General features: G+C 35.8%; 1 protein-coding gene and 1 long non-coding RNA gene across 4 annotated transcripts; both read left to right on the forward strand.

Annotated features, from left to right (window-relative positions):
- Positions 230 to 2,790, forward strand: LOC107616417. 2 transcript variants are annotated; one of them, XM_016318388.2, is made up of 3 exons: positions 230 to 1,341; positions 1,766 to 2,075; positions 2,750 to 2,790. In XM_016318388.2, exons 1-2 carry the CDS (start codon positions 390 to 392, stop codon positions 1,861 to 1,863), a joined length of 1,050 nt encoding a protein of 349 aa, XP_016173874.1. In that variant the 5' UTR covers positions 230 to 389; the 3' UTR covers positions 1,864 to 2,075; positions 2,750 to 2,790. The 2 variants fall into 2 exon arrangements, with proteins under 2 accessions (XP_016173874.1, XP_016173866.1); XM_016318380.2 differs by having other exon boundaries at positions 231 to 1,341; positions 1,760 to 2,075.
- On the forward strand, positions 3,341 to 6,337 carry LOC107616432. Of its 2 annotated transcripts, XR_002358278.1 has the most exons (12): positions 3,341 to 3,390; positions 3,473 to 3,559; positions 3,788 to 3,877; positions 3,961 to 4,081; positions 4,228 to 4,293; positions 4,376 to 4,836; positions 4,923 to 5,009; positions 5,216 to 5,367; positions 5,460 to 5,569; positions 5,717 to 5,829; positions 5,900 to 5,993; positions 6,079 to 6,337. It is a non-coding gene; the product is annotated as an uncharacterized LOC107616432 (long non-coding RNA). The 2 variants fall into 2 exon arrangements; XR_001614517.2 differs by having other exon boundaries at positions 5,216 to 5,569.

The raw sequence follows: 23,006 nt of genomic DNA on the forward strand, positions 1-23,006 counted from the left end.
AGGAAGGGGTTAGAACTTCATATCAAATATTTTGTTAAAAATTTAACTCTTAACCGGTTCGGTTGGATAGATCCGATCTGATTTTAATAACACTGAAAATAATTATCTGTATATCTAAATTGAACATCTAATATATCTATTATGTTTAATATTTTATTGTCTCCCTGTATTTTTCTTTATATTAAACCTCCTTAATATTAGTAAAAACAAAAAGGTGAGAACTTTATCCCCAACGTAACTGCGTCGTTTAGCATGCAATTAGCAAATAGCAATCAGCAATTCACCTTCCCACTATTTCCGATTTCCCAGTCGCGGAGTCGCCTCTTCCCAGTGCCACTTCCCTTTCAGAAGCGTCTCTTTGAGCGCCATCAAATACAATTGAAAACAACATGTCCCTCCGACCCCAAACTCCCAAAACCGTTTTGGTAGGAACTTCGGCTGCCCACACCAACCAAAACGACACTCACACCCAGCAAAACGACACCAGCATCCCCAGCCTCGTGTCCGAGTTGCGAGCCACCACTCGCGATTTTGACCGAGTTGAACGCGCCTTGCTCGAAAGGGAATCACGCCTCATCGCGGCGATTCAAGAGAAGGATAACGAAATCGCGTCCCTCAAAGTGAAAGACAGTATCCATAGCTTGGATAAGTTGAACCTCGAATCGCAGCTCAAGGAGTTCAGAAATGGAGGATCAAAGGTCTTCGTTGAGGTTAAGAAGGAGGAGAATGTTGATTCTGATTCGACCGATGCTGGAAAGTGCATGCATTGTTTGGAGATGAAGAACGAATTGGAAAAAGAGAAGGATTTGAGTGAGTCTCTTAGGGATAGGAACATGCAGTTGGAGTTTGAAAAGTCCAAGCTCTTGGAAGAGAAGAAGAAATGGGATGATCAGAGAGGTGTTATTGAGGATCTTGTGAAGAAGAGCATTGAATTGGAAGCTGAGAAGTGTGGGTTGAAAAAGAAATGTGATGCTGCCAAGAGAGGGATTGATGGATCGAGGAAAGGGGACAGCCGTGGGGCCGATGAGGCGTCGTTTGAGTGTAGGAAGAGGAAGTTCATTGAATTTAGTGAGAGGGTTTCGAGGTTGGAGAGAGAGACTGCCAAGAATGATAAACTGATATCTTTGGATGACAATGAAGGTGGTGGTGGTGGTGGCAGTGGTGGTGATGGTGATGATGACGGTGATGGCAGCAACACTGAGGAGAATAAAAAGATTCAGATTGATGATAGTGTTGAGAAAGATGCTGTGCAAAGGAATGAAAATGTTGGTCATTCTTCAAGAGATTCAACTATACTGATCATACCAAGCAAAGATGGTGTTGGTGTAACTGCTGCTTCAGGTAATTGGATATATATACGCCTTGATTTTAGTTGCAAATTTACTCAATTGGTTGGAATGAATGTAATTTGCAAAAGCTTTGTGGATAGTAGATGCCATAATTTATAGGAAGAGTCTATCTGTATCTCCTCTTTTTGGTTCATTTTTTTTCTCTTAAAAAAGAGGTTACAAAATTCTGCGTAAAAGCTAAAACTCGATTTTGTACAGTAGTGCTGCTAAAACGTGAGTGAAAATTCAAAAACCATTTTATTGAACCAGGTTGCTAAAACAAGGCAATTTTTTAATTTTGTTTTCACGCTCAACCCCTGCGAAAACGGCACGAAAAGATTTCTATATAAATGCTCCCCATTTCTGCGAAAATGCGTTCAATTCCAATCTAATTTCCTCTTGTAAAATTTCTTTTTCCCCTCCTCCTCAAGTACCAGAGATTTCTCCTCCTCCTCCTGCACCAGAATTCCAAGCAGGGTCGAGTCAACCTCAAGCTCAAGAGGTTGACGTGCAACAATTCTATAAAAAGTTCTAACAGTTTCAGTTAGACACCCAACAATGTCACGAGAAAATAATGTTTAAGCTGAACTATCTCTGCATGATAGCTCGAGCTAGAGCGGAACAATATGACAGGAAGAAGAAGCTAGAAAAAAAGAGACAGGAAGAGCTTCAAAGACAACAAGTGTGGCGTGTCCGAACAGAGGAGGTGACAGTTGAAACTGAGGATGAGGAAAGCAGTGAGAATGAGTAAGTGGTTTTTCATATAGTCCATTGTACACATTGTACAAATATTTCATTGGCTCCCTATCAGGATTCTTTGGTGAATTATCTTTTTTGGCGGTTTTTTTTTGTTCGTTTTCGTTTTTTGTCTTTCTTTGTTTTCCTTTTCTTTTGTTACATGCATAATATAGTCTGTTTACTTTTTCTTTGTATGCTTGTACTTTCAGTGATTCCTTTGTATCAGAGGATATCTTAATAAAAATCATTAAAAAATAAATTTAAAACAAATGTGGTAGTGCTTAAGAATATGTGGTTACATTTAATGAATTTAAGATATTTGAATCTTGAGGAAACGGAAGGATAATCTTCAAAAACAAATATTTGAAGAAGTATTATGAAAATTTAAATCAACCCCTTCCTCTTCTTCCCTTTCTCCCATTTCCCTTTCTTCTTTCTCTTTGTCCCATTTCCTTTCCCCTTTCTTGTACCATTTTTGCGTCAATGTAGTTTCACCGCCAGCGACCACCATTTTTGGGTGTATTTTGTTTATGAAGTTGGGTGTATGTTGTTTATTAAGTTGGGTGTATTTTGTTTGTTGTGTTAGGTGTATATTGTCCATTTAGTTGGTTATATCTTGTGTATTCATTTGGGTGTATTTTATATCTTTAGTATGTTCTAAATAATGATTGTTTGCCTTCTAGAATGGACTCCAAAAAAAGAAAGAAGAGTCAAGAGGATTCTAATTCAGAATCTGAATCAACTGATGAGTAATGTTCTGAAATTATTACTCCTTTCTTTTGGCTTAATTATCAAGATCTCATGTATTAACTGAAGTGTCTCTTATTAACTTATAGAAGCGAAGAATCATCACCGGTGAAGAAGCAAAAAAAAAAAAAAAGACACAAAGAACACCAAAAAAGTAAGCACTTCTTTAGATAATATTCTGTGATAAAATTAATTTTTTATTTCTGATTCATACTTGTTTTTTTCACCCAGAACACAATTCAAAAATAAAAAGGTTGTTGTTGAGCATTCATCTCCTGAAAAAGATTAATCATATGATAGGTACAGTACTTCATAAGCTATATTACCGTCTATCATCATAATTATTTTTGTAAACATCTTCTTTTATGAATGTAGTGACAGATATGAAATAGGAAGTGAAGATCTAGATGAATTGTTAAAGGAAAACAATGAAAAATCTGCTGCAGAGGGGTATGTCTTGTTGGGGTGTATATTTCAGATTTTAGTGTGTTTTCTTTGCTAATAATTGTTTTTTGTTTCGCAGGGAGAAGGAAGTTGACCTGCGATCGACAGAAGGTCGCTATGTCTCCTCTGAAACGTAAGAAGCATTATTTAATAAAATCTTGTTATCATGATTTACCTGTATCATATTTTGTCTGAATAACATGAAATCTGTTTAGAATACCGGACGTGAACTTGGGAAGTGATGATCCTTCCTCTCAAGGACACACAGAACAAAGTAGTGTAAACAGGCCGGCAGAGAGCATGTAATTTCTCTTTCAAATAACCGTTACTTTTGTTCTTTTATTACCTTCTACTTCTAATTCTGTATATATTTTTTTTAGAAAAAAAAAGTCCTTTATTATTTTATTCGAGAAAAAAAAGGTAGGAAAAAAAAGCAAAAGCTGCTAATATGTAAGTTCTCAAAAAACAAAGCCTGTCTTTCTTTTGACTTGTTCGGGTGTATTTTTTGACTTTCTTTGGGTGTATTTTAGGTTGAGTCTGGTTCAAGAGTCAGCCAGTGAGCCGGCTGATTCGAATATAACGGTTGTGAGGGAAGAGACACTGTCGGAAGGGCTTGCAATGTGAGTTTTTCAAGAATATTTCAACCTTATAACCTTATTATTTTCAAAGGTGTTGTTAACCTTTCATTTTTCTTCTTGTTTAGAGTTTCGATTCAAGTTTTTGTGCCAGTGTCCCAAACAACCACTGTGCCGGAATTTGAAGAAAACACCTGAGACAGATTTTGAACCAACCCCTCTGCTACAAATTGAAGAAACTACAAAAACGTAAGAAATAGTATTAGGTGTATATTTGTTTAGAGTTTGGGTGTATATTAGGTTACAGTTCGGGTGTATATTTGGTTACAGTTTGGGTGTATATTGTTCCTGAATAGTTTTTTTTACACCATGATTAATTTTGTGTAACTGTGCAGCACTCCTGAACCCCCCTAACAACTTGAAGAAAGCACACCCACGCTTCTCCCAGCTCCATCTAAAATGTAAGTTCATCAGAGTAAAATCAATCTTTGCTTATCATCCGTATATTATTACTCTTATAATACGTTATACATGATCACGCAGTTATCCAGCCGCAGAAGACGCTGTTGCGCTAATGATGATGGCACAGACAGCATCATATGTTCCTAAAACAGATCCAATGCCATCATTTAGCCTTGGCTTGACTGATTCAAGCCAAGAAGAAGCAGCAACGCAGGAGGGAGCGTCAATGCAGGAGGCAGACAGGGCAAAAACTCCAAAAACTGCAAATTTGCTAGAACAATTAGAGGAAAGTAAAAGTCCACAAATTCAAAAGGAGACTGGCGGAGAAAGTTCTGGGAAGTTTAAAACTTCTGCGGGAATAAATCAAAATACGGGTGATATGAAAGAGAAGTGCTACATCTGGGCGATGCGAGTGAAGACATACGCAGATGGCAAAACTAACGAGTTTGACAATGTGTGCACTTTGATTGCCCAAGATAAATACATATTGTCTAGAAATGCACCTTGCATCGCTCGAGGCAGGAAGTTATATAGAAGCTGAGGTAATATTAGAATAACATTAATGTTTTTACACCAAAGTTAACTGCATTGTTTATTAATGTAAATTGATTTCGGCATATATTTTTAGATTGTATCTGCCATGTGCCTCATCCTCAACCAGAAAAATGATAAAAGATTTCGAGAACAAGTATACTGTCTCCCCCCTGATATTGTGGTAAGTGTTACTTCTACGATTTTTTGGTGTATTTTCTGTATTTCTTAGGGTGTATATTCTCTGATCAACTGGGTTTGTTTTTGTATTCATTTGGGTGTATTTTTTACGTTCAATTGGGTGTAAGTTGTGTAGTCATTTGGGTTTATTTAAAGTATTCACTTGGATGTATTTTCAGTATTTTATTTATTGCTTCACAATTGTTGCAGAACATGGCCATTTCGAAGCACCCAAACGGGAAATTCATATCACCCAAAACCAATAAAGAATTCAGGGTGGAAGACTACCCAATGTTTATTCCCTTCATAGATGCAAAAAAATTAACTTCGCATCGATATATAAGTTTTCATTTGTAAAATTTGTTAGTACCGTTATTTACTTATATGCCAAATAAAATAATACACTGTTGAAATGTGGTAATCCTTCAGATTTTTGTGCCTGTTTGCTATTCAGGCCATTGGTGGTTATGGGTGATTGATACAACAAAGCGGAGATTTTATATACTTGACCCGCTACACAAGAAAGCTCCAACCAATGAGAGAAAGCAGCTTAATAAATTTACTGTAAGTTGGCTCTGTGTTCTTTATTTTAATAGATAGGTGTATTTTAATTCAATATAAGGTATATGTATGTTTTGCTTTGGGTGTAAGTATGTTCTCCTTTGGGTGTATTTCATTCGGGTGTATTACTGATTTGTTTTATTTTTTAAGGGATATGTAATTTCAAGAATTAAAGCATATGTCGGCGGGGCACCTCTGAAGAAAAAGGAGAATGAGTTGGAAATTAAAGCAACATACGTTAATATCTCAGGCCAAAAATCAAGGTATAAATTTGTGACTCTGAACATTAAACTTTCCTAAATGAGATTTGTAATTTATTTTCTTCGTTTTCAGCTATGACTGTGCTATTTACGTTATGAAGTGGTTTGAGTTAATTGAGCCCGAAAATATTAAAAGGGCGAAGTATGAATGAGATAATTGGCCACAGGTAACTGTCTTTAAAACTATATAACTCTGTATTACTTTACTGAATTAATATTGTTGTTTAAACAGAATATACTTTTTAATTGTAGGACGAGGTGGACCACTATAGAGTAGAATATGCTTCGCGGATACTATTCAGTGAAATGAATAAAGAGAGAAATCAAGCAATTAGAGCGAGTAATGCAATAAGACTGTCCAAGCCATCCTCAGTATTATTGAGTCCATTTTGTCAGATAAATTCTACTGATATAGAAACTGAGTAACTTAACTGCTAGCTAGTTTGTAAATTGAACAAATGCTGTAAAAATTTGCCATTTATAAACAACTTCTATTCAATGAAATTTTTTTCCATAATTAAACTGTCTGTGCTGTTAAACTGTCTGTGCTGTATTCAAAAGCTCTGTATTACAGGTGGTAAAATATGAAGAAAAATATCAAGGCAAATCTAGACACAAGTTATAATAAACTTTTACACCGAACGGAAGTTTAATATACACCCAAGATTGCTTAAATATACACCCAAACTGTCTGTGCTGTATTCAAAATGTATGAATTACAGGTACTATAATATGAAGAAAAACATCAAATCAAATATACACCCATAACCTGCAATTTTTTACACCCAAAGAAAGTTGAATATACACCCTGAGATCTACCCCCTAATGCTTTGAGCCTAAAACCCTGAACCCTAAACACTTAAAACCTAAACCCTTACCCCTAACCTGTAAACCCTAAAAACCTAAACCCTAAATATATGTATTTATATATAAAATGTGAATCACAAGAAAATTCACAAAAATACACCCAAAAGAATAGTGCTTTTACACCCATATTCTGTAACTATACACCCAAAGAGTTATCCCCTGCTGCTGGTACCCTGAACTGATAATTCATAACATGTCCTTGATATTGGCTGGAATTTGAATGCACCACTGATGCAGCATCAAACAAGTTTATCTGAATATAACAAACTCACATATTAGCTAAACTATTAATGAGAAAAATAAACTCAATCACCACAAATTTAAAGAACATTACTTTTACCTCGCTTAAAACTTGTTTTCTTCTTCTTTGTGGCATTTGCAATCTGTTTGTCCAACTTTGAACCTAGCCTATTTTTTGGACGTCCTCTTGTTCGAATCCTTGGCGGGCTTTGAAGCTCGTTAACGGATTCCAAGTTGGCGTCTTCGTGGGATAAAGAACATGTCCCCTTCCTTTTGGCTTTTAATGATTCCATCTCAGCCATGATGTTATTGTACGCACGGTGCAGAATTGCAGTCAGCTCCTCCGATTCGGATGCAAATTCGCAAACTTGGCTCCAACAGTGGCTCGTCGTGGCTGCTCTTGATGTGTGTGTGTGTCGTCTCTTTACCTTCCTGCTCCATCATTCCAGTATATATCTAGGTGACACTTGGCTTACTCGTTCAAAGCTTAACATGCTTAGTGCGTGACGGCATAGTATCCCTCTTGACTCGAATAATAAGCATTGGCATTTTACCTCGGCTGCTACTGAGTCGTAAGTAACCACAAACTTGTTGAATATTGAGCTTGAAACTTATTCTCCGACTTTGTATACTGAATAGCCTAGAGCGGAATTCGTTAATCTGGTGATGTAATTCGCCTTTCCTCTGAATTGCGCTTGGACTTCCCTAAACTTTTGATGAGTGTAGACATCTTGAAACTGAGTTTCAATGGAGGATTTGGTTGCACACGGTATGACCGTATGAAAATCTGCAGCATCTGATTCTCTCTCTGCTTGCTCCCTGCTTCCGAGGCAATTATCGTATTGTTTGACGAACTGAATAAGCGAGCTGTTTCGGATGATAAACTTGTTAAAAAATGAATGCATGCTCTCGCTCCTTTGTGTGCTTCTCATCCCTGCCCAGAAGTGGTGATCCAGATAGATAGGAACCCATATATGATGGTCTTCATACAGATCTGCAGAATACACCCAAACACAGACTATAAATACACCCGAAAAAATATAAAATTTACACTTCTGCTGCAGATTTTTAACAAACATTACCTGAAAGCCACTTGTTGTCCACAAGACCAAAATTCAGCAGAAAATCATTCCAATTCCTATCGAATGAGTCTTTGCTATGAGAGTTCCAAACAACTTGGCTCATTTCTTGTTCAATATCTGCATGTCCCTTGTACCCGTTTAATTTGCTTGGTATCTTCTTCATGATGTGCCAAATACACCAACGGTGAATTGTTGTTGGCATACAGGCCTGTAAAGCCCTTTTCATTGATGCGCATTGATCGGTGAGAAACCCTTTCGGAGCGTTTCCTCCCATGCAACGAAGCCAACATTGAAATAACCATTTGAATGATTCAATTTCTTCGTTTTTCATCAAAGAGCATCCGAGAAGTGTTGACTGATTGTGGTGATTCACCTCGACAAAAGAACCACAAACCAAATTATACCTGAAACAAATTACCATAGTGCAGAATGCAAAATCATTAGGTACACCCAACAAATGCTTCGTATACACCCAAAAAAACAGCCAATATACACCTCTGCTGCGGATTCATAAAAATACATTAATTTAGCATCATAAACAGGGGCAATTTGTTACCTGTTTGTATTGTAGGTGGTGTCAAATGAAATAACGTCTCCGAAATACTCAAAGGCAGCTCTACTTCTTGCATCGGCCCAAAAAGCCAGCTTAATCGATTGATCCTCCTCGAGTTCAAGCACAAAAAAGAAATTCTGATTCTTCTCTTTCATTCTTAACAAATATTTCCCGAATTCCTTTGCATCTTCTTGTTCGGAAACATCTGCACTTCCCTGGTAATGTAATTCCTCACATCTTTTTCGATAAAATTTAACTCGCGGTGACCCCCGGTAACCGCAACAAATGATTGGTAGGTTTTGCTTGGTCTGATACCGGCCTCCTCGTTATTCTCTATTGTACGACGAATGGACATGCTTAGTTCCCTGTGTTGTTTAAGCATCTCTGCTTTACTTTGACAGCAGGGGTGTGAATGATCCAGCACAACCTTTGAAATGATCCAAGCACCGACATCCTTCAATGTGTGTATATAAATTCTTGTCTGATATAATACACCCGAACCGCAACAACTCAACTAAAATGACAATAAAAGCCATAAACTGTAAATACACAGGTTGCAGAATACACCATGTCAAAAACTAAAAACACACCCAATCATGTCTGATATAATACACCCGAACAACAACAACTCAGTTAAAATAACAGAAAAAGCAGTAAACTATAAATACACCCACACTTCCCGCAAAAATATACCCAAAAAAGTTCTGATCTACACCTGATCGTCTGCTATAAATTCTAGATAATTAATCAAAACTAATACATTACATTCAATCCACAGATTTATCTTCATGCATTATTTTGACAGTCAATGTTCATGAATTATTCACCTACACAATGCTATACAAATTGCTGCAACAAAATTCATAGTAATCCTATGTAAATCAAACCTCAGGAACTTCGTTAGATTCAAATTCATAATCCACTTCGCCTGGATTCAGCTGACAATCTGAGGTTGAATCATCCATTATCTTCAAAACGAGTTCAAACTTTGATTTCAGAAAATAAAAAATCAAATAGAAAATAAAGCTGGAGTTACAGAGAGAGGAACTAACGTAAATGACGAAGAAGAAACGAGTGAGAAAGGAGGGGAAAAGAACGATCGAAGAAACCAGGGGAAGCTTCGCGAGAAGAAGAACGAGCAAATCTACAAATAACAAAAATGAAGAAGGAAACAAATCTTTTAAATTTGGTAGTTAGATATACGCGGGATCTCTATATAGCGCGTGTATACAATGTAACCCTTGGAGCGCGTTTTGGGATTTTATTTGTTAATGAACTTGTAAACCATACAAGTCATTAGGGCTTGTATGCAGAGCTTTTCTGTATTATATAACTTGATGATAATTTAAAATAGAACTGACTTTTATGTAAAAAAAATATTAAATTATCAATTAATGATCTTCTTTTAATGACTAAGGATCTTTTGCATTTAGTGAGAGGTCTTTGGTTCAACATCTACTTAAAACATATTTTTATATAAGTATATAACATATACATATATAGGGTGTGGGTTGGTCAGGTAGGGTTGAGGCACAACCCGCACCCTACCCGACCCGCACGAGAACCCTACCCGCACCCTACCCTACCCGCTGCAGATCGGGTTGGCAACCCTACTCGACTGGGTGGGGTCGGGTTGGGTACATGTTGCCACCCCTAGATGAACATAGTATGTAGAGGATTTTAGGTCTGGTTATTCTGCTGCTGTGAAATGTGTTTGGTTTGGAATTGTTTTGAATTTGCTTATTGAGTGATTGATGGTTTCATTATTTTTAGTTGTTATGCTGAATCTGTACTTTACTCAATTGTGCATTATTGTTTGAATTGCCATGAATTGAGTATAGGATTGCTGAATTTATTTCAAAAATAGTTGATTGAGTAAAGTGTCATATTTTTGCTGAAATTATGCTGCCTGAATTGTTTGATTGTTTGACTCGTGTTTCTTGATAATTGTTGTTGATGGAGATGAGTTCTCTAATGAACTTGTTGGGCATTATTGCCAACTATGTTATCACACTTTGTACAGCTCCATTAACCAATGGTCCGGTTGCATGATGTCTTGTTTACTGTCGTATGCTGCTTAAGTTTTTGTTTGAAGCTGTGTTGTATAAACCGGTGATACAAGGTTCTTTTTGACGGTTTTTTGTGTCAATAAGACCTTGTGCACCAATTGGTTCTTGAATTACGTCAATAACTTCTTTGGAAGGTTTTTGGTTAAAGATTTTACTTCAATGATTATTTTAAATTCATTTTACAATTTACATAAGTACATTGAAGTGAATGCTTTTAAGTTTTCAAATGGCCAAAACTTGTGAATTTTGCTTATTTGAGGTTCTTTTGACTATACTTGCAGAATTGGTGCATTTTGACCTATGTAACTGTTCATTTACTCTATTGGCTCTTAAATGATTCTTGTGTTACATTAGGCATCAATCTTACTCATTTTCACATCAATTTTGCAATTTAATGCTGATGTATGATTATGCCTCGTTTTTCATTTTTTTCTTACTTGTTTCATCATCAATAACTTGTGCATATGCTTTAATGACATGTGAACTTTAATTGCTTGATTATGTGCACTACACATAACTTGAATTAGTCATTCCTAGCATATTACTTTGCTTGTGAAGTTGAAAGCGAGCTTGTCTGTTTTAACCTTTTTGAACCTCTCAGAGTTAAGGATCATGTTTGCTATGCACCTAACCTTTAATTTTTCTTCTTCAATTAACAATTTTTCTTTTTCAACTGATTAATTTCTTTTTCTTAGTGCATAGCAACATTGTCCCTTACTTTCTTCTTGTTAAACACGTAAGCTAAGTTACTTTAGTTGATTCTGATTGATTGGAATTTCTGCTTGATTTTGCTTTATAATCTTACTCCAACTTCCAATCAATTATGTTTTCTCACTTCATATGCACTTGATTATTAGCCTCAGTTTTTATTATGCTGCTTGCTTATATTTCTGCTTTGTGTGCCTCAGATCGCATTTCATATCCCCGTTTCCTTTGATCCTTTTCAGGATAACTGAGAGGAAAGGAAAGGGTAAGGCCACTGACCCGAGTAAAAGGAAGCGAATGTCACAGACCGCTGAAACAGCGGAAGAGCCACCATCAGAGAGGCAGATCAGTGAAAGGGACAAAGCTAATCAGAATACACCCTCCACTGATCCGTGGATTCATTTCACAGCTAGGCCTTTGCCGTGGACTCATTACACAGCTAGGTCTTGGGACGCGACGATAGAGGAGCCGGATACCCCCTCCGAGGACAGTGAAGAGGAGGAGCACGACTCACCAGCTGAGGGTGGAGATGACGATGACGACTCCTTCCATTCCGCCTGATTGTATGAGCACCGAGGACGGTGCTAGATCTTAAGTGTAGGGAGGTCGTCCGACCATCGGCGATGCAATTTTGGGTGACAATTCTTCCATTCCAAACACTTTAGCTTTAGTTTTTATTATGCCTTTTAGATATTTTGTATATATTTTGTTATTTTGAACACCCTTTTTAGTTTATTGCACTTTCTAGCTTTGTTTGTATATAATCTAGATTTCTATTTTAGTTTTGCATACGTTTACCCTTTCTTTTATTTTGGCGTGTATATATGCTTTTTAGGTTTTAGTACTTAGTTGTGATTGGATAATGTGCTAATTGGGCCTAATTTAATTTCCTATATACATGATGATTTGGTTTGAGTGAAATTAGGAAAGGAATTTAAGATTTTGATGATTTTCATCCAATCACATTTTTTTAAGAAAAATTCTTTTTATATAGGCCAGTGACATCTCGATTGATTTGAGTTGATATTTACTATTGAAATTTGCTTGAAATATATTGAGGAACATATTTAGAGTTAAGAACACACTACCATGTGAGATTTGAGTCTCAATGTGTGAGTGATCATATTAACGATTATTTTTATTCTTGTGTGTTATTCTCTTTCTATGATTGTAATCTTCGTCTTGTTTGATTCTTTATGTCTATTTTTAATGTATATATACATTTATATGATTGAGGTCTTCATTTCATTTAGCTCACTTACCCAAATAGCCTACCTTTCATATATCTTTGTTAACTAATTTTAAGCCTATTTTAACCCTCTTCTGTTTTTAATTTTAGCACATCACTAATTATAAGCGAAAAAAAATAAATATCCTTAATTTGGATCTTTGATTAGCTTAGACAAGTGAGAGAGTGTATCATCTAAGTGTGGGGAAGTTGGAAAATGTTGGTGGATAAAAGTGTGCGTTGTATTTTTATTGAAAATCTTGGAAATTGGGTATATACTCATATATTATATGATCGAAATCATATGCATTAACATTTTGTATATATTATGTTATTGTTGCAAAATAAAAAAATGAAAAAAAAAAATAAATAAATAAATAAAAGAAAGGAAAAGAAAAGAAAAGAATAAAAAGGAGACAAAATGCTCCAAAGTAAAGTAATAATAACAATGTATATGTATTGTAATTAAAAAGGAATGCATGAGTATGTAAAAAAAGTGAAATAATTGGTAGCTAGGTTTTGTATTAAATAGGTTGTTATATATGTTTGGTGAGAGCTTATGTTGATCAAAAGTTCAAATTCTAACTCACTTAGTCATATATATCCCTACCTTTACCTTAGTCCTATTACAATCTTGAAAAAAGTTCTCATGATAAAAGTATGCATACATTGAATATTTGTTGATTGTTAGTTGAAAAACAAGTCTTAGAAAGCAAAATTAGAAGAGAATTGAGTGGATTAACCTTAAACACTTGAGCAATTAGAGCGTATACATATCCGGTGAGAGTTTGATTGCTCAATTTTATATTTTCACCTGTGATTATCTCTTATCTTGCAAGTTTGTAATTCTTTTCTATGACTTAATTCAATTGTGGATTTGACTTGGTTGTTAATGCTTTTAGTCATTGGTTGTTTATATTTGTATTTTTGAAAATTGATTTATTTTGACCAAATAGACACATATAGATGATTAGATAGTATTAGGTAGAGTAGTGCATGCATTTAGATAGATTGCATATAGATAAATTGTATTTAAATAGGTTGCATATAGGTAGTTTACTTTCAATAAATGTTGATACCCCTTTCTTATATCTTTCTTGATGTTTAGCATGAGGACATGTTATTGATTAAGTGTAGGGAGTTTGTAAACCGCAATTTTATGGTTTATTTGGATTGAATTGAGTGAATTTTATCAACTTATCTTGCATTTATTCGCTGAAATAGCATGATTTTGTGATTTATTCCTAAATTGTACTTAAGAGTAAAAACATATTTTTTAGGTTCTTAAATTACTAAATTTAATTCACTTTAATTTCATTCGATACCTTGATGTGTTTGTTGGGTGATTTTCAAGATTAGAAGGCAAATATTGGATTGAAGAAGTGAAGAAAAAGCATGCAAAGTGGAAAATTCATGAAGAAATGGAGTTTTGGAGCATTTCATGGTCATGCGTACGCATGCCTCATGTGTACGCATGACTGCCAGCACATGATTTCACTTAAGTGAACACATGAGTCACGATTTCAGGCCCTTTCAAGTCCAATCCAACTTATTTATGAAATATTTCAAGCCAAACTCAAGGAGAAACAAGAGGAGAGCAATTAGGATAGCTTTTAGCATATTTTAGATTAGATTTCTAGAGAGAGAAGCTCTCTTTTCTCTCTAGAATTCAGAATTTTAGGTTTAGTTATCTCCTTAGTTTAAAGTTTAATTCTTGTTTTAATTTAGTTTCATTTATAATTTCTTGTTCTAACATCTTAATTCTCTTAGTTTACTTGTTAATTTCCTCTATTTTGTTGCTTATGTTCATGAATTCTTGTTAATTTTGATTCTATTTAATGTAATTTGATGTTTTATGTTTTCTTGATGCTTGTTTGAGTTATTGTTATTATTTTCTTGTAATTAGTAGTTATAAATTTTATTATTCATGCAATTTATCATGCTTTTTCTTTTATGCATGTCAAGTATTTTTGATAAAATACCTCTTTTAGTTTTAGTGTAGTTTTTCACACTCTTGACTTGTGATTGAGGACTTAGGTGACCTTGAATCAATGATGTCCAATATTAAGTGGTAATTTAGGGTTATTAGTTGATTTGGTTTCTACTAACGCTAGTCTTTCACTAAGGTAATTAGTAAGTTAATTAGGATTTGTGAATTGAGATCAATTATGCATATTTGACTTATCCTCGATGTTAGGATTGACTAAATGGGATTAATTCTTCACAATTACCATATTTGTGATTAATGACAAAGATAGTGATCCTTAACCATCAACCCTTACCAAGATCTTTCTTAGTTAATTTCTTTAATTGCCTTAGTTTAATTAATTTTGATATTTAGTTATTATTTGCTTCATTAATTTCTTGCTATTTACATTTCTTGTTATTGCTATCAACCTCCGATTTTTCTCATAGCCAATAATTGAGCACTTGATTGCAATTTCTAGGGAGAACGACCCAAGATTCTACTCCTGATTATTTTAGTTTCTATTCTGACAATCTTTTAAACTTTGATTGAGGATCATTTATCAGTTTAGACTATGCTTGCAATGAAATTATATTGAGAAATTCTAGACCAACATTAATCATTTCATCAGTGCTAAGGTCCATCATTTGTGTGTTGTGTTTCAATGTTTGTCTGCTATTCTCTGCTTTTAAGTTGCTGTGAACAATCATTTTTCTAATCTCATATTTTGAATATTTGTAGGAAGAGAAATGCACCTATTAAGAAAGATAACTCTAATATTATGTAAGAATATGAATGTGATCTAACATTCAACTTCAACTAGACAATATGATCTAACATTATTACATGAATTTTTGCAAAGAACTCGTGACATCCGATGTTTTTCATAATATGTTGCGGAGATTTTCAAAGCAATGTCTGATGATAAAAAAGATATTGTGGGTTTAGGGCTTTAAGCAACATTTTACCATTGAACCTGAGTCACACTCTTCAAATGGAGCTTGTTAGATGTTATGATCTTGATAGGTATTGCTTAAGAACTCCATATACTCCGATCTCAATCATATCAGTAAAGATTGGATAAATTTTAGGTCTAACTTCAATAAGTATTTTTTGATGATGTTTTTCAACATTTTTACGCTTTGTCTTTAAATTAGTGTGTTGTTTTTATTGTTTATTTTTTTAAATATTTATTTTTAGGTAAAATTATACTTTCAAAGATTAAAGAATCTGAAATGACAAAAGATATTAAAAATATAATAAGCCCATTCTATAACAAGTCCCTATCAGATTTGAGGGATATGGTTCTTCAAATCACTATTGATATTGATGAAAACAGAACAAAATTTAAAAGAGCATTTGTTTTGTTTATTCAAAAAAACTTTCTATGCCCAACAGCAGCCCCAAAATTATCTCCAATTCACTGTCTTGTAATTCTAGATATAGAAAACATAACGAAAAAGAATTAGACTAGACATGTTCACAAATTTCTCATGGAAGGCATTAAAACCTTCAGAAAAAGGAACAAAAAATCCGTGAATGGGTGCATATATATGCTCTGGTCATCGTATACTTACACAGAAAAATGTGGGGGGTTGAGTTAGAACCTACTGCTCTTCAAGGACCATGGTTGTCGTACTGGAATAGGGAAGAATTAGTAAAGAGAATTGAGAACGAATCCAGAGATGGAGTAAGTTTGTATGCTGAGTCTTTTATTTATGTGTTATGATATATAATTTGTGTTGTGGTCTATCATTTGTGTGTTGTCCATTTTTATTTAGTTTGCTAAAAATGTCTTAAATAATCATTTGTTTCATGGCCTCATAAAACAAGGAGAAAATAAGCTCGTATGAAAGCCAAAAAGACTGAAAAAATAATAGAGACTCTTACTTTCACATCTAATTCAGAAAAAATAGAAATCGAAACTAAATTTGGGTAAAATTCATACTGTTTCTCAATAAATTCCTTTCTATTATAAAATTAGATTTCTTTTATTCAACATTTTTAAATGTATTCTTAGAACTGAAAAACAAAAGCAAAAACAACAAAAGGTAGAGAATAAAGCCTAAAGAAGCTCAAACAACAACAAACTAAGTAAGTATATGTATTATAAAACTTTAATGGGGATGCTCCCATAAAGATGCATAAAATGTCTTTTTATAAAGACGCTTACGTATTGTCATATTATTGGACGAACTGATTTTTTTTTTAATTTTTTAACTAACCAGAATAAAACAATTTTTTATAACAATAATAATAAATTTAATTGTTATCAGATCCGGTTGAACCAACTAATTTACATGACTCGGACTGGACCATGATTTTTTTTCACTTCCACAAAACGCGGTCGTTTTGCAATCCTAAATTCTCAAACTCCTCCTTCGACCTCACTATACTGAACCTCGAGCTCACATCCCTGTAACTGCTGTCGTACCCAAACTCCCAACCTCTCTCAGCTCCGGTGTCTCTCACTGTCTCTGGTGTCGCCATCAAGCTCTGCGTCGCTCTCTCGGATTGGGTCTCTCTCACGGTCTCGCGCGGCTTTCCTGCCCTCGTCATCGCTGGCGGCAGACGCAGCAGATATCGGGATTGGTCTTCGTCGCTCCTTGTTTCATCACCGTGTCGCAGTCAGTCCCACGCCTTCGTTCCACTCGCAGTCGTCTAGGCCCCCTTTGGCCACAATTCCTCTTGGTATGTTGCAGTTCCTCTCCCTAAGTTGATTTTAATTTTTCAATTTTTGCTTTAAGGTGCTTGGTGTGGTTATTTCTAGAGATCCTTCAATTGGAGCTTGTCGTTTTATTTTGGGGATTAGGGATAGATTCTGATTCAAAGCAACTCCACCATTTTAATGAAGCTGCAGTGTATATTTCAAAAATTGATGCCGTCCTCATTCTAATACCTTAGTCCTTGAAATGTATTGAATAATTCAAAGTTTTTTATTTCAAAATTCTTAAGAACACTAATTAGCAAAACATTTATAATAAGAGTAAAACCCCTCCCTGGTCCCTAACCATTTATGAAATTGAGAGGGTCCTTTTAGTCACACGGAGAGAATGGATGAGGGCTGCGTTGTTAAATTCTAATGGTGAGGGGGCGCCAGATCCTTTTCTAGATGGTTAGGAACCGGGGAGAGATTTTACTTAAAATTCAACTACATATCTGTAAATAATAAATGTTAAAGTCCAAAGCTGAGATTTTTATTATTGGACCACATCAAAATAATTATGTCATTATAGACCACAAAAATTTTATACTACTAACAATAAAAAGTCATAAACGAATTGGAAAAAAAAATAAAAAAACATTGTTTTAAGTTTTGCATCTAATGCATTCTGCCATATTTTACATGTGAACGGAGAGCAAACAACGTTGAGTTTAATAGATAGCACGAGATCATTAACAACGAGACTTAACACAAAAGTGATAATTATTTGAGTTGATTAAGCATTATTATGTCTTGGATTCAGGGTTTTAAGAACGACATATATGTTCTATATTGTTGAACCTAAAAAAAAAAGTTAGTTCAAGATTATTATTCTATACACCTTTTTCTACTTTTGGAAGTTAATTGGAACTCGATCGGAATTAAAGAAGAAAAATTAAACTTCTTTTCTTATTAGTGGAATTAAATTCATCAACCATAATTTTAATAGTAGGGTTACACGTAGAGACTAAATATTTTTTTTAGATTTTTAGAAGTGATATTTGCTTCATCCAAATGTTCGTGATATGACGAATTAATTTTAATTTAATTATGTATTTTAATTTTGTTTATTTAGTTACTAATTTGAATTTTATGTCAGGGGATTTAGAGTTTTTTTTTATTTAACCTAAGTTGAGTGAGTTTCTTCGATTTAATTTCCAAACCAGTGAACAAATTAGATTGATGTATTTCTTTCTTGTTGCATCAAGAAATTGAATAAAAAATCAACTGATTCTCTTTGTATTCAATTTTAAGTAAAATCCCTCTTCGGTACCTAACCATCTAGAAAAGGACCTGGCTCCCCCTCACCATTAGAAAATAACAACACGGTCCTTATCCATTCTCTCCGTGTGACCGAAAGGACCCTCTTGTCGGTTTTCAGGTAAAAAGTAACCGAAAGTACCGGTAAGAGGGTCCTTTTGGTCACACGGAGAGAATGGATGAGGGCCGCGTTGTTAATTTCTAATGGTGAGGGGGTGTCAGGTCAATTTCATAAATGGCTAGGGACCGGAGAGGGGTTTTACTCTTATAATAATTTAACACTTAAATTTTAGAGTAAAGCCCCTCTCTGGTCCCTAACCATTTATGAAATTGACCTGGCGCCCCCTCATCATTAGAAATTAATGACGCGGTCCTTAACCATTCTGTCCGTGTTACCAAAAGGACCCTCTTACCCGGAAGTACCGGTAAGAGGGTCCTTTCGGTCACACGGAAAGAATGGTTAAGGACCATGTTATTATTTTCTAATGGTGAGGAGGCGCCAGATCCTTTTTTAGATGGTTAGGGACCGGAAAGGGGTTTTGTTCTATTATATATTAGGCCATTTTTGTTCACCAAAAAGAAAAAACATTGTACTACAGTAGGCCATCTATTGATCTCTTTACATTCAGGAAGAATGAAATACATATTATATCAAAGTCTCAACAAGGAATTCGAAATACCTTAAAATCTGATATGTTCAATTGTGCAATCGAACAAAAATGTAGTATAGCTTTAACGATAAAATTTTCTCCTGTATATTCAGAGTTAAGTACCACATTCAATTTTTCCTTTCAATTGTCAAACAATTAATAATAACAATAATGGTCAATGGCGTCCATAACCATCACCATCATTATTATCTTCAATGAGTGGTATTTATAGAAATCGCAATGGAAAATGTTATTGCAAGCTTCAAACAGAAATACAGTAGAACAAGCTTCAAAATAGAAAAATTTTTCAACAAGAAATCAAGGAATTAGTTTGGAGTTGTGGATAAACTAAGGCACTAGCATTTGGCAGATTCAACATGTTTTTGTATTAACAATACTTGGACAATCATTGGTGATGGAATATTTTAGAACAGGGTACTTGCTAAGAAGCCTTAACATGACTTGGGCAACATTGGCAATAAAAGTTGATGTTCCAATGAAGATGAGAAAATTTAGACCTATAAACATGATTGGGCGAGTATGCAAGTCATCTCGAAAATCCTAGTGTGCAGAACCAAAATGGTGATGAAAAGGTTAGTGGGAGAAGTCCAAACAATATTTATTCAAGATAGATAAATTCTTGATGGTGTCCTTATTGCGTATGAAACCATAGCATGGATAAAAAGAAGAAAAAGAAGAGGATTATTCTGAAATTGGAATTTAAAACAACATATAACAACACGGCCCTCATCGATTCTCTCTGTGTGACCAAAAGGACCCTCTTACCAGTACTTCCGGTTACTTTTTACCTGAAAACCGACAAGAGGGTCCTTTTGGTCACACAGAGAAAATGGATGAGGGCCGCGTTGTTAATTTCTAATGGTGAGGGAGTGCCAGGTCAATTTCGTAAATGGTTAGGGACTGGGGAGGGGTTTTATTCTAAATTTTATGAAAATACTAGAGTTAAAATATTTATATAGACCACTAGACGAATAAATAGATGTTGTGGTTCTATCGATATAGAATCTGTTGTGGTTTGATTGGGGATCTGAGACGTCATTAAAGAAAAAACTGGATGAGGATACTCTAATGGTATTGTCTCTATTAAGGTATGCTTTCTTTACCTATCCTTGAATAGCATTACTAGTTCTATCACTATCATCCATCCTCATGTTGAATGGTTGGTTTGTCATTTGTTCTTAGGGCATAAAACTAGGTATTCTGACTTCTGCGAGTAACAATTTTCATTGAATCTTGAAAAGGAAAACTAAAAAAAATGCTTTGCTTTCATTGGTTTAGATGTCTCTGATTTTTCCCCATTGAGTATAAGAACTCAGCTGACCCCTCTGGCTTTGTTGTTGTTGTTGAGTATAAGAACTCACTTTAAGATAAAATAAAAAAAAAATAAAAAACCCCTGGTATCATATCAGAGTGGCCTGTCACGGCCTTGGACACACTCCAACGCTACCGTGTCGGCACTCGGACTTACTCAACCTCTTGAGTTAAGACCAAGTCAGCCTAACCCTCAATACTTAGCAAGAAAGCTAAGAATACAAGAGAACACAAGAGAAAGGAAGCTTTGCTGGAAGAACACTTTATTGCTCAAGTGTGGTTACAAATGATTCACACACACCCAAACTCTAACTCTCACCCCTATTTATAGCCATCCACCTCCTCAATGGATGGTTAGGATTAAATCTAATCAACGGTCCAGATTAATCATCCAGAACCTTTTTTACAAATATCTATCCTATCACAACTCTCTAAATGTTTCTAGATTATTCCATACCGCTCTTTATACTTCTATATACATCTACACTCTTCTAGAATACTCTATGACCTTCCAGAGTCTTCTAGAACCTTCTAGGGTATTCCGGGACCTTCTAGGACATTCTAGAACGTTCCGGAATCATCTAGAGTATTCTCAAACACTTCAGAAAACTATACAAACACTGTTAAATCTAACCTTCTAAAATTTACCGTGACATTCTCCCCCACCTAATGCGCAGACGTCCTCGTCGCGTTCTGTTCATGATAGCGCTCTAGGTGTTCTTGAAATTGCCACAGCTTCGCGAGTTTCCCAGCTAGCTTCGGTTATCGGGAGCCCCTTCCACTTGATAAAGTATTGGATACTTGGTGGCACCCCTCTTCGTCGCACGATGCGATTAGCTAAGATCTCTTCGATTTCTTTATCAAAGGATCTAATTACCACAGGCGGAGCACGACTTGAGTCACCTCTACTTGGTTCGTCTTGGTCTCCATGATATGGTTTAAGCATACTCACATGGAAGACCGGGTGGATCTTCATAGAGGGAGGGAGTTGTACTTTGTAAGCAACCTCCCCAACACGTCCAATGATCTCAAATGGCCCTTCGTATTTGCGGATTAAGCCCTTATGAACCTTGTGAAAGGCTTTGAATTGTTGTGGAAGAAGTTTGATCATTACCTTGTCTCCCACTTGATAGCTTGCATGCCTCCTCTTCTTATTTGCTCATTTCTTCATCCTCTTGGCAGCTTTGTCGAGGTAAGAACGAGTGACATCTGCTTGTTCTTCCCATGACTTAATCATATGATAAGCTCCAGGGCTCTTCCCTGAGTAAGAGGAAGAAAGAGAGTAAGGTGTAAGCGGCTGTTGTCCTGTCACAATCTCGAATGGGCTCTTCCCTGTAGACTCACTCCTTTGCAGATTGTATGAGAATTGAGAAATGTCTAGGAGTTTTGTCCAATCCTTCTGATTAGCACTTACAAAATACCTCAAGTAACACTCAAGTAAGGCATTCACTCTCTCAGTCTGCCCATCGGTTTGAGGATGGAAGCTTGTTGAGAAATGAAGCTCCGACCCAAGGAGTTTGAACAGCTCTGTCCATAGTCGTCCTGTGAAGCGTGGATCTCGATCACTAATGATGATCTTAGGCAATCTCTAGTACTTCACCACATTCTTGAAGAATAGTCGTGCTGCTTCCTCTGCAATGCAGTCAGTAGGGGCAGGTATAAAGGTAGCATACTTCGAAAATCGATCCACTACCACGAGAATAGATCCAAACCCCTCGAACTTCGGTAAGGCAGAGATGAAATCTAGAGAGACACTTTCCCACGGTCGCTCTGATGGAGGCAGAGGTTCCAACAACCCGCTTGGTGTCTTGTTTTCAATCTTATCTTGTTGGCACACAAGACAAGTCTTCACATAGCTCTCTACTTCATCTCTCATTTGAGGCCAATAATAAGAAGATTCAATGAGTGCCAAGGTCCTTCGTTGACCTTGGTGACCAGCCCACTTGGTGTCGTGGCATTCCCTCACTAATTTTCTTCTTAGATTTTCTCATTTAGGGACGTATAGTCTTCTCCCTTTAGTGTAGAGAAGGTCATTTTCTAACCAAAATCTTTTGGTCTTACCTTCTCTAGCCAACTCCACCAACTTCTTGGCTAATGGATCGTGATGCAACCCTTCCTTGATGATATGCATAATATCTCCTTCAACCATAGAAATGGCCGCTAACTCAGCCTTGCGACTCAGCGCATCTGCTACCACATTAGTCTTGCCTGACTTGTATTCGAATTCGAAATCAAACTCAGCCAAGAAGTCTTGCCACCTAACTTCTTTGGGGCTTAACTTCTTTTGAGTTTGGAAGTAGCTTGTAGTCACATTGTCTGTCTTGACGATGAAGTGTGAACCAATCAAGTAGTGACGCCAAGTTCTCAGACAATGCACCACCGCGGTCATCTCCTTCTCTTGGACAGTGTATCGCTTCTCTGTATCATTCAACTTGCGACTCTCAAAGACAATAGGATGTCCTTCTTGCATCAGAACTCCTCCAATAGCATAGTCAGAAGTATCAGTGTGGACTTCAAACACCTT

The sequence above is a fragment of the Arachis ipaensis genome, chromosome B01, assembly GCF_000816755.2.
Source record: "Arachis ipaensis cultivar K30076 chromosome B01, Araip1.1, whole genome shotgun sequence".
Taxonomy (NCBI): Eukaryota; Viridiplantae; Streptophyta; class Magnoliopsida; order Fabales; family Fabaceae; genus Arachis; species Arachis ipaensis.